Source organism: Hirundo rustica, chromosome 3 (assembly GCF_015227805.2).
Source record: "Hirundo rustica isolate bHirRus1 chromosome 3, bHirRus1.pri.v3, whole genome shotgun sequence".
Classification (NCBI taxonomy): Eukaryota; Metazoa; Chordata; class Aves; order Passeriformes; family Hirundinidae; genus Hirundo; species Hirundo rustica.
Genome location: NC_053452.1, coordinates 59,283,835 through 59,302,605, shown reverse-complemented (window position 1 = coordinate 59,302,605; position 18,771 = coordinate 59,283,835). Strand labels below are relative to the sequence as shown.

Below are 18,771 nucleotides of genomic sequence, written 5' to 3'. Positions count from 1 at the left end.
GATGACTGACACAATCCAAGCTCCCTGCTGATTTAACAGAGATCACGTTCTCTTCTCCTTGAAATACAGAACTGTCTGTTCAAGTTCATTGGTTTAAAGTGACGGGAGTTATTTCACACTTATGCAGCTTGTGCCATTTGTAACCCCGAACAGAATCTCACCCAGAAACTCTCTTTAAACCTTGAAAAGGTCACACACAGAACTCCTTCAGCCTTTATTATTAAAAGCTTCCTGCCTGGTTTTGCTGTAGAGAAAAAAGCAGTGACCTTACGTTTAATCACATCAAGGACTCTGTGCTTTAACTTACTTAAAAGACTCCTTATGCAGGATATAACTTTATCCAAGAAGTCTTTTGCCAGATAATGATGTTTTTAAAGCAGCATGCAAAGTATCCTCAGTATCCTGAGTATCTCTCATGCTGCAGACTCCAGCTGCTGAGTAAGCAGCCTCTCCACTGCCTGCAGAAAGGAGAGGTCCAGGGGAATCTGCATTCAGCCAAATCTACCCCATATGCATGTGAAACCCAATGGAAATCAGTTGTGAGGCCCTACACTCTACAGTACATGTGATTTACAGCAAGTCAAAGGATTTGCAGAATCCTGCGTCTTTGGTGCTCTCATTTTTTAATGCTTCAGCCTGAGCAAAATTAATCTTCTTAATGAAGTAAAATGGAGGCGTAATTAGCTCCTTCATTTGCGCCTGTTTAACCACAATGCCTTTGCTGGGTTTCAGAAGGGCACAGGACTTCCATTTTTACCTGCTGCTTGGATTTCCCTGTTTAAAAATGCAGCAGATGTACCTTGAAAAAAATGTTTCTGCTGTGAGCTGTATGCTAAGGCTCTGATAAATACCTTGTCACATTTGCTCTGCTTTGTACTTGGAAAGATTCTTATTTGTTTCCTTTTATGTTTCTACAACTCTCTCTTTTTTTTGCACACCATTTCCAGGCAAGGGATAATTCTGTCAGGGATGACAGGCTCTGAGGAAAACTTTCTGTTCTGCATTTGGCTTTTCTCCACAGGGATTATATGGAGCTGAATAATGAAGAAAAGGTCCAAAGTCTGCCTCAGAAAAGCCCTTTCCTGACCATTTCATCTCAGCCCTCACAGTTCTGCCATCTTCATATCTGTGTGTACCTGCCCAGCACTAGATGAGGATTGGTGTCATCCATAACATACTAACATGACTCGAGGCAAAACAGGGCTGCCTTTCTGCCAGAAGACCCCCTGAATAATTCCTGTTTGGGAAAACTCCCTGAGCCAAATTCTGAATTTGAAAAGGAAAGCTACGCATGGTTTGGGGGGTAGAGGGGATGAAGGGTGGTCTTGTATTTGTGAGACAGGAGGGAAAAAAATAACATGTCTGGGTCCTTTTCATTATCTTAGAAAGATATTATCACCCACCCTCACCTCAGTTTCTGTAAAACAGGGAAATAATATTTATTATTACTGCTAATCTGTTCCAATACAATGAGAGTAGATCACAGCACTCTAGTGAAGAGACTTTTGTTTTCCATAGGTACCAACTTCCAAGGTAGAAAGCAGAGCCCAGATGTGCACAACAGCCTTGGTCAGCAGGTTTCAGGTTTTGGAGCATCTCTTCTAGTGGCACACAATCTCATAAATATGTTATAAGTACAGACCTGCTATCAGTACAAAACACGTAAGCAAAGTTTGTGGAGGGGAAAGGTTGGCTTACTTTGCTGCTTCTCTGGCTCTCCCAGGAGCAGGACTCGGCCTCCTGAGGAGCAATCCCTCGCTGGAAAGGGTGGTCACTCAGGCAGGTCTGGCAGAGCGGAGGCTCGAGCTCTGAATCCCCCACAGGTAAATTCAGCACAGTGGACCCCGGGTATTTGAGGCTGGCATGTGGATGCTTTTCAACGTTGACCATCGGGCTCTTAATCCACCTTCGTACCTGCCAATACAGAGGGAGATAATGGACTGTCTTTGATGCAGAGCAGTTGGGATGGCACAACAGGGTTTCCAATGAGGACAGTAGCACAGATTGGGGAAAATGATCAGATATGAGGACCAGGATCAATTTTCTGTAGGAAAAACTACCAGGCAAAGTCAGGGTGAACACACATCTTCATAGCCAGACTCTTTATGCTGACATTTTTTTGCTGCTTTGTGCAAGTCTGCCATAACTTTATCTACAAAATAAAGGCTTTATAAATATATTGAAATACACAGTAGACTGCTAAGAAGAGAGTGATAACTACCCAAAGCAAGTACTTCCAGCCTAAACAGCTCAATTTCCCCATGAGAAAAAGCAGACTGGTTTTGCAGGAACAGAATTGTAAGACTGGCTTTCTGCAGTCCTTTCTTTCACCAGCAATATCTACTGTATCATCTCTGACTTCATAAACTACCTCAGCCTTTTCTGTGCCTGCTATCACTCCATTCAAGAGTCAGTTTCTCTTGCTGACCCGCCCCAAATTTTGACCCTGTTTCCTCTAACCTGCCTCTTCCTCCCTTCTCCTCATCTCTGCAGCTTCCCAGCTCAGACCCAGTGCACTACAGTTGGAAGGACGCTGGTTACGAGTATAATACACTGTGCTGGCAGGGCACGGTGTCAGCCTTGTGCGCTTTGTTTGCTCTTCCTTTCACTTCTGTGACTGTCTCTTTTCTGCCGTGTGAATCAAAAGTATTGGATTTTCTGAGAAGCGAGGAGTGAGACACCTTTCTGAGCTCTTTTTCCAAGTTATTTTTCACCATCAAAGCAAAAAGGCCACTATGCGAGCCATGGTATATTTGCACTGAATCTGATCAGACCTCTGTCATTTGAATGCAAAGGATGGACAGGGATGTCTCAGGACACACTCCCAGCCTGGAGGGGGAAGGCTGAGACAGCCAGGGCTGACAGCCCAACTGTTCTGTTATTGACAGGATGCAATCTTTTTGCTCTGTTGTCTTGGTGTTCTGGGCCTCAGTATCTCCGGTCTTCATTAGGAGATGTTATTTGCCATTAGAGGATGCTTTACATCAGGAAAAAAAGCCATTTATGTTACATTAGTCACGAGCAGGATGGCTAGTGCTTGATTCACAGTGGAAGTCTATATCACAGCAACTGGTAACCAGGATCACGTTCAATAAACAAACAGAATGAGACATCTCTAACTAGCTGGTGACTCCTCCATGAGCAAAGCGCCTGCAATTGCCCTGCTGTGCTGACCTGCCGGAAATCTCAAGATTAGGAAAATTTCTCTTTCCTCTCTATGGAAACCAAGCAAACAGATTTCCTTCTGTGGGCAAATGAGCCACTTTCCAGTGCATTCCCCATCAGCATTTTTTAGTGTCAGCTCTTGTGGATAATATTACCCTCTACTTCCGTGCTCTGGAGCGTCCCCACAAAATATCCAGACTGCTTTAGATTCAGGTTGATATGTTGAAGTTGTAGTGGGGAGGGATTATATTTTTCAGATTTAATTTCAACAGATATATATTGAAACTGATCTCCTAATTCAGACAAATTAAAAAAAGAAAAAAATGCCAAGCATAATTGCTTCTATGATTGTCAAGCACATCATTAAATATATTATATTCCCCAAATAAATGCATGGCTATGTGTCTTGATCTAATTTCAGATTTTGGTGTGTTGAAAATAATAATTATACTCATGGTAAAAAATAATTTTTTAAAAAAATCCCATGCTTGATTTCCCAATGTAGTTTTATTGCAGGAAACAGTCAATATATTTAACATGATTCTGAAAGAAGTAAATGTTGAATTTGTCCTTTTTAAGTTATACCTGGTGATCAGTTAAGTGTTTTCTGACCTGGTTCTTCATTTCTTCCTTGACACCCGTAAGTTCAGTCATTTTACTATGGGTGCACACATTGTGCAGAAATGTGCATGAATAAAGAACCAAACTGACAGCAGAAAGGACCTGCAATGAACTGGAGGTTCAGTTTTCCTTAAAAATTCAGGAAACATAGGCCAGTCCTTTGTTTGAGACTTCTCAATTGCATATAGAATTCATATGTAAATGTGGATTTAAGGTTTCATTAAGACCCTGTGTTTGGTTTTGTGACATCAAATTCATGACATTTGCAGTGACACAGTTAAACAATAATTTCTGGTGTAACTTCACCTGTTTTTTCAGTCTTGTGTTTCCATTTACATATCTCTAGCCTGCCTGTGTATGAAGAAGCATTCAGAATGTGACCTGGGTACTTCTGATATGCCAAAATCTGTTGATATTGAACGATTTTGTAGCTATACCTTTTAATGGCAGTGAAATATACATTCTGCAGTATAATGATCATAAATTAAAAATTAACCACCGGTGCTTTAACGATAAGGGAAAGTAAGACAGAGTGCACGTTATGAAGCTGCACTCACCAGAGTGTAGATGGCATTTCTCTGTCTAGCATCAGCAAGTGGTTCCTGAGTTCACACAGAATTCTAAAGAATTTTTCTTTATTATTTATTCCAAGCTGACTTTAAATCAGATACACATCTGTTTTTATGGATTACATATTGTTTGCTGTTTTAAAAGGTTGGGCTGAACTAAAGTTTTCACATGATAGGGCCATATTATTTATACAATATAGCTGTACAGAGAGACAAAAAATAAGCATGATCATGAGCATTGCTCTGGTCATATTGTTGTTCTGTTGAATGAAGCAGAGTTTTGGGGAAACTAAGGTGAAAAAATTTCAGGAGCGTCCAGCTTTGAGATTGGATGGACCAGCAGGACTTTTTTTTCTTTTTTTTTCAATGGTTGGAAAAAGTTCAAATAGGTTAGCACACCCACAAATGCACTGTCAGAGGAGAACTTTAAAACTAGTTTTTCTTCATTAGGTCGGACAAAGTCCAGGTTCATGTACATCCAGCCACGTCTGCTCAGTCCAGGACGCCATGCTGACTCAGCAAGGAGCTCGTAACATTTCAATAAACTTCACTGAGTCACTCTGAGAAGTAATATATAACCAACAAACGCCAACAGAAGCCCAAGGCCGGCATAGCTAAGGTGAGGGAAGTTGTTTTTCTTTCCCTCTGAAGCCTTTGCCCCTGAGTGAGGCGCCGAGCCGAGGCCCTTGGTGCCTGCCCGCGCACCCAGCCTGCCTGGCAGCCGCCCGCGGGGAGCCGCGCTGGGGCTGGGCTGAGGCGGCGGCTGCCAAGGAGCCATGCCAACGCCCGGCATGTTGGCTTGCTTCTAGGGCTTGCCTACGTGGATGGGCTAAAGTCTGCTCTCCAATAACAAGCTGTGCAAATGTGCATCCAGCCCTTGTGTGGACGGCTTGGTTCAGAATTATGGCAGGTTTAATTCGTTCTGTAGCCATTTACCCCATTTATCTAAGTTAAAATGTTGGGGTTTATTCTGAATTTAGAGGTTCAGGAGGAATTTAATGACATTCAACTCCTCTAATTTCACTTCTTCAGCTAATTCAGAATAATGCCCCACAGTATTCCTTTGCAGACAAACCCAATTTCCATTTTGAAATTCACAGATAACAGAGAGTAAAATGCACACAAAAGTCTAGAAAATTCAATGATTCACCACTGACTTTCAACATATATCCACGTCCAAAAGCATTGAAAATACTGATTTGAAAGTAGGAATTGGCACCAAGGTCAAGATCAGAGTTTGGAAGAAAACCAATTTCCCTAGCGGTTTCTATGCAGGTCTTGGGTTTCTATTGATGCTTGTAGATTATATATTACTTTTCAGAGGGCCTCAGTTAAGTTTATTGAAATGGTATGTATATATATTAGTCACTGAATTGTAAGTCTACACTATAGGCTTTTGTCTCGCTTTAACCTTAATAAACTTCAAAGATTTTTTGAGGTTTTAATATTTACATTTACATTAGAGAAGTGCCTTAGATCTATAGCTCTGTTTGACTTGGGCTATCTTAAATGTCACTAAAGGATTCCAAGTGCAAACATTCTCTTCTTTTGAATTCCACTAAAAAAACTCCTACACTGAATTGTACAAAATTAAAAAGAATTTTAAAGAAGTTTCTCACAGTTTCTTCCCCTATTTGACAAATTAAGATTAACAAGTGGCAGATGATAGTTTGCTATTTAGAGCATTATATGATCACAGATTCATGGAATGATTTGGGTTGGAAAGGACTTTAAAGACCGTCTAGTTCAATCTCCCTGCTGTGAGCAGGGACACCTTCCATAAGACCAGGTTGCTCCAGGCCCCATCCAGCCTGGCCTTGAACACTTCCCGGGATGGGGCATTCATAACTTTTCTGGGCAATCTGCTCTAGAGCTTCACCACTGTCATACTGAAAATTTTCTTGCTAATACTTTATTTGTATCTCTTTCTGTCTGAATTCACTCCTTCTCCTGTCACTACATGTCCTTGTAAAAAGTCTCTCTTTAGACTTCCTGTAGGGCCCCTTCAGGTACTGTAAGGTCTCCCCAGAGCTCAAATACCAACATGCTAGGTGCATAATTCTTCGTGGCAATGTAAAGAGTATTTTATTATTCAAATACTTTTTTTTTTTTTTAGTCTTATCATGATATCCACTACCAGTAAATAAACTAGAGCTGGCTCCTAACTGCTGGAAGCAATCCTCTCCTGAACTTCCTCGGAAGACTTATGTATTTCTGTTTCCAAGGCAAGGCCCTTAATCTCGCCCAGCCATTTCATCCACCATTATAGAGTAGCAGACTCTAAATGTGTCAAAGATAATCCAAGTGGGATTGAGCAGAACAGAAAGAGCTCCCATCGCGACTGTAGTGTCTTTGTGCCTTCTTCTCATCAACAAAGCCTGTCTGCTAGAAACTGCTTCTACTACATGCCTGTTGCGGAGCACCCAGCAGTTTCTGGTTAAATTAGGAGTGCATTCCTGAGAATCGCTGCTCCCACATTAATCCTGTGAAGGGACAGCCTGGCAGGTCTGTGCAGATGGACTGTGGTGTGCTTGTCTGGCGGTGTGTGCTGAGCAGCGGCTGGTCAGCCACCGTACTGGAGCTACGCCTCAGCACTCTGTCATGCTCAGGGCAGGTGTCTCTTGATGCTTTCTGAGGCTGACCAAGAGACCAATGGTACCTATCTGTGCAAACAGGTTTGAGATTTATCAAATATTTTGTCTTACTGCTGTTAGCTTGAAGTTAATTCAAAATGCTTCAGAGAGTCCTTGTCTTGACTTGCTTGGAGAGGATGAAAAATGCAAAGCAGGAAAAATGAAAATTTACCAAAATTATCTTAATAATTTTTAAAATAACTACTCATCTGAATAATTTCTTAAAATAAAGGGTTTTGAGGTTGTGAAAGCAAATAATTTCAACTTTTCCAAAACCAAAAATTTCACATTTTCAAGTCAAATGACATTTTTGCTTTCTTTTTCTTATTATTTTTTATTGAGATAGAACAAATTATTTGGAACAAATGCAGTCAACTTCACACTCACAGACTTCCATGACTGAGAATAAACACTTCTCCACCCTGTCACATTTTAGAATTTTTTTCTGTTAATGGTTTTCTTGGACCACCAAAGGAGGTCTGGAACTAGTCAAAGATGTTTGGTATTTCTGGCATTTTCCAATGACAACAAACAAAATTGATGAAAATTTTCCCTGTTCTTTCAAGAAAAGTGAGTTCAAAGGAGTGTTGTGCACCCTTCCAATATGTAGCCACATTTCACCATTCCCAAACTAAAATGAAATGTGGCTGTTATTAGAGAACAGCTCTAAATACCCTTTTTCCAAGCATGGTCTGTAGCCTTGATGAAAGGTGCACAAGTATCTTTTTTAAAGGTGCTTTATTTTCTGAGCCTTGTTTGCTCAAGTTGCTTTGTTTGCTTTACTTTCTAAAAACAAGATATCCAACAGTGATAATCTCAGACCTGAAAATTGCCAGATGTGATTAAATGAGATTTGCCAAGTTCCAGTGTTTTTTTCACTCCTGGTTTTTCCTGTTATGTAATAGCAAACAGATAAAGCTTTTAATTTCATATGGCTCAGTTGCCAATGGCATCAGTCGACTCAGCACATTTTACGCTTTAATCGGTTATCCATAATCCAGTCCCCATCACAGTAATCATGAGCAACATTTTCCACAAGAGAAACACCAGCCTGTTCTCTGGGGCTGCTACTGATGCAGATGGGGCCCTTGCTCAGAGGAAAAAAGATGAGGGTGGCACCAGTGACCATCCTGGGGCATCCTCCCTATCTCTGGAGACTCTGGAAAACCTGGTGCTTCTCAGGAGAAAACAAGCTTCTTTTCTGGCCTTACAGCTGAACACTTGACCTTCAAAACTGATGAATACACAGGAAAAGAAAAGGCAGGTTATGCAGGGACATAATGTCTTGCAGGATTAGTCCTTTTGTGGATGCGGCAGTCACTTCACTGCACTGAGCCCCAGTGTCTGATATAGACCATGGATTTTAGTAGGATTTGGCAACAGGGTGGGAAGATACATATCCTGGAGTAATATTCATGTGAAAGAAAAAAGGAATAAGTTTGTAGACAAATTCGTTGGGCCATTAGATGTTTAAAATTGCAGACATTTGCTGAGGACTGAGCATAAACTGCATGATGGAATGGCTTGAGGGAAACTGTGGAAAAAACTGCTTGGAGGTCCAGTATTATCAGGCAGCTCTCAATGAAACATCACATCCATCAACAGAATAGTATCAAATGCAATCTGACAGCCTGTGCAACCATGTGCCCTGTACAGCAGCATTATCTCCCTCCAAAACTTTGGACAGGTTTTTGTTTTGATTTGATTTTGTTTTGGGGTGGGGGTTTTTTTTTGTTTGGTTTTGTTTTTTTGTTTTGTTTTGTTATGTTTTGTTATGTTTTGTTTTGTTTTTCGTGGGATATTGGAATAAACCACTCTGTGCCCTCGAACTTTTCTGAGTACAGAAATGTCCATTCTTCATGAAAGTTTATTTGCATCAGTTATGAGTTATTTTGGCTCTTAGTCAGCTCCTTTACCCTTCATGTTGAATTTCAAAGTCTCTGGATATTCTTTTCTCTACTGGCCAATACCAAACGCCTCGACTGTGATCTAGGTCAGTGTATGAGCCTGTGTTTGAGGTCTGACTCCCTCTGATATCAAATGTACATTTCTCTTTCTCCAGTTGCTGTTCATCCGATCCCTTCTTTCCTTTTCCTGACGTTATCTAATTGCACCCTGGACAAGGATTTGAATTTTCATCCATTATGTAAACCCGAGGTGGATGCGGAGCTCTTGGAATCATCTCCCCTGCAGTCTTGAGGGCGACTGTCAGGAAACCTATTTAAATTACAATTAGGGAGATTAGGGAATGAAAAGCTCCATTGTTCAAACTGTACACAGTCATCTAGTTAAGTGGAAAATGGTAAACGAGAGGCAGGCTGATTAATGCCCCGACCGAGATCTAGCACTACTCTCTAGCTGACTCTGACATTTAATTTGTCATGTCCTATGGGAAATGCGGCACAGCAAAAGAATCAGTTTGTCGAATCACCACGAGCTATTTTTTTTCCCTGCAGATTCCTGAAGCACACCACTTTGTTGATTAATAATCACATTTTATTTTAAAAGAGAAAGTGAAGGGCAACTCGCTGCATAGTCATCATTTGCTGTTTTCCCTGCAAAGCCGAGAAGCTGCTCGCTAAAAAGCAGACAGAGGCCAAATAGCAGAGCACATCGTCTCTGTCCAAGCCTGGATGTACATGGCCTGGATCCATGGAGAGCTTAGTCCTCCACCTGTGCTAAGAGAAAAGTTACCTGCATGTGAGGAGGATCTGGGGAAGGACAAATATGCCACAGCGCGGCATGGAGAAGTGCAGGGAATTACAAGGTTCTTCACAGGAGCCCCAGCATACTGTGGTATTGCAGGGGAATACACAGCATCTGCCAGAAATCAGATCTATCTAAGGGAAGGCACAGCAAATCTTTCAGTACTTGTTGTTGTCATCACTGGCAATGTTAACACATCAAGTAAATAAGGCCGGTTTTTATGATCTTAAGTGTGGATGACATGTCTCCAGGCCGCAGAAGAAAGTCAACAAAGGCAGGTTTCTTAAAAAAAAAAGTCAACATGCGACTGCATCCAGGCACTAATCCCAGAAATTGATGGGTACCAAAATGACTCAAGGAATTTGGAATCCTCTAAATATGGGTTTAAATACTTCGGCCGAACAAGTTGTAAATCATGTAAGTCAAGGCATGAAGAGCAGCAGAAAAATTAGACACACCAATATTGCAAATAACGGGCACAAAGCAAACTGCTTGGTTGATTTTCCTGTCCCAATAAATGGGAAATCTCTTGCCAGCTCCAGTGGTGCAGGAGAAAGTTTGCAAAACCCACATTTCACATTAATAGCTAAATTAACTTTTGCTGTGCCCTCACACTGATTTATTTTTTTTTTAATGTGGCACCAAAAAAATCTAAACAACTAACTAGTCACCACTTAGGATTTTCCTCTCTTGCTTCTTCCCACGTTGTCCTTGATAACAATTGTTAGTGTCATGGGACTCTTTTCTCTGTGAATAAATAAATAACTGATGTGTTGGAATCAGGTAAGAGCTCTTGGATCAATTACAAGCACTGATGGCACTTGTTACTACATGAGATGAGACAATAGATTCATTGTCCATTCTGGTGTATAAACACCCTCTGCGTATTATGTCAAAGAGGCAAACAAAACAAAATGGGGTTTATTGTGTATGTGCAAGTGTAATCTTTCCAGGCTACCAAGTTAAAAGTGCTTTTCATCTAGATCAAATGAAAACAACATGAACAATACAACCCGAAATCCCATCCAAATAGTCCGAGGCTGCTTGCTGGTACCTTCTCTTCTCTATTCTCTGTTTTATGTGAGCAAAGCCAATTGTCAGTAAACCTAGGCAATGTTTATTTTAACTTCTGCTCTGATAAACACCACATCCCACATCTATTAGTCAAAGCCTCAAATCAGTCTGCAGGGTACTGTAAGCATCTGATCCAGGCACAGGAGCCAGGGAATGCATGCTTGGATGTGAATGGGCAGCAAAGGCAGGTGAATGAAAAATTTCCAGGCAAAACAAAGATACCTCAGTGTACTTTTTCTCCATCTCAGTTTCCTGATGCAACAATTATTTTGCATCCTTCAGTAATCTGGGCTGAAATAGCCCAGTATTATAAAGTTTAACTGCGGTGCAAGAATAATGACTGCAGTGGCAGAACACTATGGATGACTGGTTACAGCACCAGTTCCCATTCAATACTCATCCTTAACTATAAAAAAGCTCCATAGTGTCAGAGCAGGGAAGCATATTTTGTGTGGCCGGAAATTAATAACTTTCCTATTTCAAATTTGAGCCTAACGCTGTGCTTCACTAATCCTCTTTTGATTTCACAGAGGGTGACCCTTCTAATTTGTTACATAACTTTGCACGGTATCCTAATTTTTTGTCAATGTTTAAAGCAACCAGGACTACTAGACAAGCTGATTTAGGATGCCTGGTTCTTCTGGCCTTGTGAGAGGTACATGCCAAAACATTCACAGAGCTGTGAGACAGACCATATACCTTAGAAAGCTGCAGTATTCCCAGAGGGGCTCCTGGTGAAAGATGACAGTGATTTTTTACAGGTCAGCTCCTTTGCCAGGCAAGGCTGGGCTGAGACCTGGCAGCAGGGACTTCAGCAGCCCGTGCAGGCCCATGTGTAGTGTGGCATGGCAGTGCCATGGGGGAGGCTGCCACAGCCTTGGTCAAGCCCCACTTGAGCACTCTGGGGTGCTCCTGTCATCTATCAGACTGGGTAACAGACAAGGCAAATATCTTTGCTTTTCTGTTCAAAGTCAAAGGAGACATTGAATAATAGAATCATAGAATACGTTTGGGTTGGAAAGAATGTTAAAGATCCTCTAGTTCTCTGCCATGGGCAGGGATGGGCAGGGACACCTTCCACTTGACCAGGTTGCTTAAAGTCTCATGCAATGCGTTTGCTGGAAGGCATATCTTCCAGGAAAATGCCCAACATGTCTTTTCCTAGCTTTTTCTAGTGACCAATTTACCTTTGCTCAGAATAGTGTTTGAGAAGAAACAGAAATTCTGCGTCACTCAAATTAGCCATTTCTAAATGGCATCCCAGGTGAGATGCAGTGTGCAAAACACCAATAAATTTCCATCGGGATCTAAATTATTTCATTCTGAACCATACAAGAACTTATGACTTAAAACACCATCATCAGCAGGGATTTAAGCTAGGAGGAGGATTTATAGTTCAAGTGTTTTGACAAATTTATTCATTGCCAGATGTGACCAATTCTTACAAGACCATTCACTGATTTTCATCAATAATTTTTTCCCCACTAGGATGATAAAATGGACTTATGGAAAGCAGACCACTTGATACATACTCTGTCACCATAGGAGAACATATGGTCCTGAATAATTTGAAGGCATACATCTTTGTCTAGCAATTTCACAGACAAAGGAAACCTCCTTGATAAAGAGACTCTTTTGAGGTAAAAATTTGTTACTTAATGATTCAAATTTTTCTGTGCGTGATATTCTTTAGAGATATGTAATGAAATCTTAGCTCAGGCTATCTGAAAGGTAGACCAAATGTTTAGAGCATTTCCTAGTCCAAAAACCGCAAGGAGCATTCATTTATAATCCCATGAGGAGAAAACTATGCTTTTCTAATTACATTTCAACCTACTCTGAAATCTGTTTGAATTTCACCAAGCTTCCCAGCACTCTGTGGTGACTAGATTCCTCCTCCATTTGAGAAATAGGTCTTAAGAGTCCTTTTTGGGGAAGGGGAAGAGACTCAATGCTTCAAAAACAAAACAGCAAACACAAGATGAACTAACAAACCTGAAACCCCATCCCATTGCAATTTCATCACCTATAAAACTGCAGCTGTTTCAATTTGTGAAACTAAGCAATTTCTCCTGCACCTGTCAAACCTGACTGGCATTTCAATAAATTGTTCCATGTATTGTTTATGCTCATGCTTTAAAATAGCTTGAGAAATATGGTTTTAAAAAGGGCTAAATACAGACAAAAAAGTACAGTTAATCGGAGTAAAGCCACATTTTCAAACTGCCAGTCAAAACCAGTCATTCATATGTATTAAAGAAATAAGTGTTCTTAAGTGAAAAACGTAGTAACAGATGCAAACCAGACACACTCAAGAAGTATGAAACAAGGGAGGCTTTCTTTCTGCCGTTTACATGATTTCCTTTCTTAGCTTAGTATTTTTCCAGGGGCACACTCGCACACACAAGAAACACATTACCCAGCACTTTCATTCCTTGTGGTCTTCACTTTATTTACAAGATGACGGCAATAAAGAGCTTTGTTTTAGAAACACGTTAAGACACCAATGCTGACTTAACAGCTTGCGGGTTGGAGTCTCCCACATGTGTGTGTTGTTGGTTTTGTGAAGACTGTGACTGAGGCAGCTTGTTTTGAGTCTCTTATTCCATATGCTGGGTTATGTGTGGATTTTCTTACGCTTAACTCTTGCAAATAAAAAATAAATATTCTGAAGTCATTTCGGGCAAAAGCTACTGAAAGCTAGCACATTTTTCCTCTGAGAATGCCAACATTTTTTTGGGGTTCAATGCCAAACAGGTTAAATAGGACATCAGAGAAAATGTTAAAAATACCCTGCAGGTAGGATAATTTACATGGCTTCTATTTGGTGTGCAAATCCTTTTACAGGACTCCAAGTCACCAATATAAATTAGTGTGTCAGAGAATAAGTGAAATGGAGGAAGAAAACAGAAACTGAAGAAGGCAAGTAGAAGGAGAAAATACTTGAGACAGATAGGTTTTTAAATGGACTGAACAGTTTCCCGAGTAATATGACCATGAAATAAGGGAAATCAGATGACAGCCTAGCATTGTGGATTTGGCCAGTAATTCTTCACTAAAGACAACATTTGGAAAAGCAGTATATGCACCAATCTCAGATCCTTTCCATCCCTGTGAATCATTTCTCTCGCTGGCAGAACACCTGCTCGTGTGGCACACCTGCTTTTGATTCACCCCCTAGGGCAAGTGAACCAACTTTTAGGTGGCATACCTACACTGGAGAAACCCAGTATCATGGGTTGGCACGATTTTGTTTTCTAGATATAGAGAAATGTAAAATGTTTTTCCCTGCCCTGACCGTGGAGTGGGTTGAGGGGGGAGGACAAGGGCCTATCAAAAAGCAGGCTGGGATATTGGCAGCTAAGTTGACCAGTGAGTAGTGTCAGTGCGACTTTGGAAGGGACATTTAAAACTCACCTGCTGGTGACCACTCGCGCTCTTGCTTTGGAATCAGCCATGAGGTAACATCATGGTAGGTGGCCATGCCAGGCCCAGCTGGGCCCCCAGAAGCTGCTGCCCGCATGGAGAGCAGGGGGAGCCCATGTTGGGCCCCTCATTGCCGGCTGGGCCGGGCCCGGCCAGGCCTCTGAGAGCTGCGGCCCGCATAGGAGCAGCCCGGGTGAAGCCCTTTTACAGCTTTGTGGTGGCTCTGAGCTGGACCGCCCTGGATGAGACCGAGGGGTGGAAAAAAGGACATCTACCAGCTTACTCCATCAGCACAGCTTTGTATTTTCTTCAGCCCTGCAGCCCGGAGCGTGCATGTGGCCCTTGCATGCCCAGGCGGATGTAACCCTTCTTAGCAACATGGAACTTTTAAAGCACAATTCTTCCTTAAAAGAAAGAAGAAAGAAAACAAAGAATACTAGAACAGAACTAAATGAAGTCAGTTAGATTAGAAGTGAAAGAACTAATAATATTGGAATAGGATTGAAGAAGTGGACATTTTTAACCGGACTTTTCTAAGGTAAATTATGAAGAAATAAACTGTTCTTTGCAGCATCTTGGTATTATTTGGGTAGAATGCTATTCTAATTAAAATTAAGGACTGATGTAATTGAGATTTATTTGGAAACTTTGAAACCCCCGCTCCTGGCTTAAAGGAGGTCTCAGTTTTTGAGACAAAGATGATTTTAGACTAGAAGAAGTATCCGTAAATAGTAGCCCAGATACAATGAGAAGCTTTGCTGATAGAACATCACAGTCTGCAAAAACCCCGGGCGGCAGCAGATGTGTGACATTGGGAGCACTGGACTATTTTGTCTTGTGGCAAACGTCTTCATAAAAAGATCTTAGAAAGACTCTTCTCCTAAAGTAATGAATGGTTATGTCTAAATAGTGAAACTGACTGAAAATCCTAAGTTGTGTCTTTCTATGTTATTCAATAAGAAAGTTAATAGTTTGTAAGAAGAAAGAAGTGTGTTTTAAGGCATCATTCTGTTTTAGTTTAAGTTTTTTCTTTTTCTCAACTTTTTTTCTCTTTATTTTAATATATGTTAATAAAACTATTTTTGTTCATTTTTAAGCTTAAGCCTGCTTTACTTGGTTGTTGGGTTTTTTTTTCCCCCCTCCTAATGTCTCCCTCCCACAAAAAGAAAGCTAATACTAAAACCCCTACATTAATTGTTGTTTCCACCCGGTTTTATTAAATTAAAACCATTACACCCAGTGTGGTGGTGTGAATCCCATATAAACACACGGATGTGCAAAGATATTTGGGTGCAGAAGCTGCTGGGGTTTTCCAAGGCTCACACTAGTTACTCCAAGAGCTTCATAAAGCACACTGAAGTCTCTAGCACCTTGCAATGGAGAGGGAGCAATCTCTCCCTTCAGCTCAGAATGGGCCTGTTCAGTACTCAGGTTACTATATGGGAAAAGTCCAGGTTGGTTAGCCCTTGGAGAGAAAAAAAGGAGAAGAATGATGAACAGATGAAATTTGGTGAAAAGAAGATGATTTATTTATATATTTAACTTCTGGAGGACTGCCAGTGTGCTTAGGACTTCACAGAAAGAGAACCTCATCAGGCTTGTCTCATATCCAATTACAGCTCTTTCAGGCTTAGTATATACAGTATAATTGGGGAATGGAATGAACAATCTCAGAGAGGCTCTGACTTTTTTCCCTTCTACATTTCTTAATTAATCTTAAATAGAGAAGGAAATAATTTTTTTAGACCAAGCAAGACATCCCAAAGCAGTCACTTTTGCTCTCTTATCAGTGTAAAAAAAAAAAAAAAAAAAAAAAAAAAAAAAAAAAAAAAAAAAAAAAAAAAAAAAAAAAAAAAAAAAGGCAACACAAAAGAAGAGACATAAAAGATAAAGGAACTTTTGAATCTGAAATGAGAGCTCTTCTTCTCATAGGGAGCTGGTGGAGGGACACCATAGGCTTAGGAAAGAATGGACACTAAAGAATGCTTCTTTCTGACAGGGTGAATAAAATCTCACAATCTCTTTATCAAAAATATACATCTCCCATCTCCACCACATGCATCGTAACTCCTGACATTGTGCATTGGGTAGCCATTGTCAAACTGAAATGCAGGAGCTAAAAGAGAAGTGTCAGGACCAAGATAATGAAGAGAGACTCTAAATTCCCTCCTTATGACTGTGTTGTTTGTTGCCTCTCCACCTCTCTAAAGGTCTTGGTAGTGTTAAAGATACCTCTGGATGATGGCTGCATTTTTAGGTTGCCCATCTACAGAGCCGTTGATTAAGCAGCATTTATATTCATCTTTTTTTTTTGAAAGTTCAAGACCATCTCTGACTAGTAGTCCCAAATAAAAGGCTTGGTTATTAATTAACTTTGTCTACCAGTTTCTGGGATGAACAAGAAATCAGTCTGAAATCAGTGATATTGCTGTATAAAGGGACAGGGTGTCCATGGAGCAGGAAAGAAGATGACGTGGAGCCAGGATGCAAACTGAACACAAAACTTGGAGGCACAGCAGCTGTAGTTTTAATCACACCTCCTGTCTGTTGGCATAAGAAGAAAAGGTCATACTACTGAGCTAAAGGTTGCTTTGGTTTTTATATCACAGGCTGTCCTCCTCCAACATTACCTTCCATTGTCTTCTCTTCACATGAGTTTTCTTATAGTTGATTCACTGTATCGCAGCCCAACGGTCAGAAAGGTTTTACACAGAGGATTCCCACAGTCACTTTGTTCCCATAGCACAGAGGTTTAGCCCGACAGTCCAGCCAGAAAAGCTGATGTTACAATGGCTGTCCTTGCAAGGAGCCCTCCTTTGAGTTGACCCTTAAAGAATGTGGAATCCAAACTTACGTATGAATCAGAGTGTGTCAAACAATGTCAATGTGCTTCAAAATCTCATTAATTTTAAAACAAGAAATAAATTATCATTATTCAAATTTCAACCTATCTACAGTTTAGGCCATTAAAACTTAACAGTCTTTCATTAGAATAATGCAGGGATCTTTTCAGAAAATAAGAGATACTGAAAGAACTCTATTTTTTTTTTTTTTTTTTTCACTAATCTTCATTAATTAGCATAGAAAGAATTTCAAGCCATTTTAAGGACCTGTTCTTGGTAAATTTTTGCAATACATCTAAGTTTGTATTATTGACCTGCATTTCAAGCATTTTTCTTAATAACCTTTTTCACTTATTTCTGCTACACACTTGAAAACATTTAACTGCCCCAGTAAAAGCATAGATATAAACTGATTGAAGCAAGACAAATATCTAGTAAAAACAGAGCACAAAATAAAATAAAATAAAATATATTTTTCTCATTTGTAAGTACAAGAGCCCTCAACTCTTCCCCAATCAGTCATGTAAAAATAATTTTGATGGCAACAGTCGCCAGTGATTTTGACTATCTTATTTGTGTCCATGAAGTCTCAACTGAGATTTGAACCTGAACTATTTAAGTGCTATCAGTCTCTTTTTCTCTACCCTGAAGAGGCTGCAATCTAGACAGCTGGCTAAATGATGCCTCTTAGGATAGTTGAGGTAGATTCCCGAGGTCAAATATTACACAGAAGTCTGAGCTGCAATGAATTTGTTTTCCTGTGTACTCTTTTAGCACCCAGTACTGGTGCAAGGTGGCTCCTTAAAAATGCCTCCTGAAAAGGTCCCAGCCCACAGAGATGCTGAAAGAGTGCTGCTGTGGTAGGTGTGAATTAAGCCTTTCCAGAATGGGAACCCCAAGGTCATGTTCCATCTCCATATCACACCTGTAGTCAGCTGGCATTGGAGCAGTAGACGCAGGGTTCACCTTCCTCCTTTTGAATATTGAGTGTTTTCAGGAAAGTCCTAATATGTACTGCCTGACTGACAGGGATTTTTATCATGTGTAGTCCTCTGGATGTTTTCAAAAGAAATCTGAACACCCATGGCGTGGTTTGCACAGTGTACAAATATATGTGGCCCAAAAGAGCACAAGCAGGCAGGTTGCTGGCATCTGAAAAAGTGGCCCCTTGGCTACTGAGCTGCAGCATCTGACTGTCCACACAGCTCCTCCTTCACTGCAGCTGGGACATTAAATGGTTTGCTGCTGCTGCTGGTGCACACCAAACCAATGTCTGTGCACACCTACTGCAAAAAGAGGCTGCCCCACACCGTGCACAGCTCACCATCTGTGCTCATGATGTTATGCAGAAAGTTGGTTTATGGGGGTTTTCTTGTGGGAGACACAAAAGCAGTGAAATAAGCGCTGGATCATGGAGCCCAGCAGGCTCCAGTCTCGGGCTGTCACCTCTTCAGCCATTTCCTGATGTGCCACGGTATGGGAACAGGCTTGGTCATGCTGGAAGACACTTAGAACAGAAACATGGCCCTTGGCACTCTTGACTTTGCAGGGCAGGCAGAATCTCAATTTGTGATGCTTTTTCCTTTTCCAATTTTTTTTTAAATGAGCTGAGTAGACTGTAAATAATAGCTTTTCAACTTAACACAGTATCTAGCATCTTCTGATGCCACTGCCATGTCAGCAAGACTGTATTAAACACTTCTGACCACTTGAAAAAAATTATTTTGGTGCTGC

At 40.8% G+C, this 18,771-nt stretch overlaps 1 protein-coding gene across 1 annotated transcript in view; it reads right to left on the bottom strand.

The window, feature by feature from the left end:
* SGK1 (serum/glucocorticoid regulated kinase 1) overlaps positions 1 to 18,771 on the bottom strand; it is a 73,517-nt gene that overhangs the window by 46,220 nt on the left and 8,526 nt on the right. Inside the window, exon 2 of the mRNA XM_040058005.1 lies at positions 1,699 to 1,914. Coding sequence (XP_039913939.1) covers positions 1,699 to 1,914 — 216 coding nt within the window. The remainder of the gene's footprint in view (positions 1 to 1,698; positions 1,915 to 18,771) is intronic.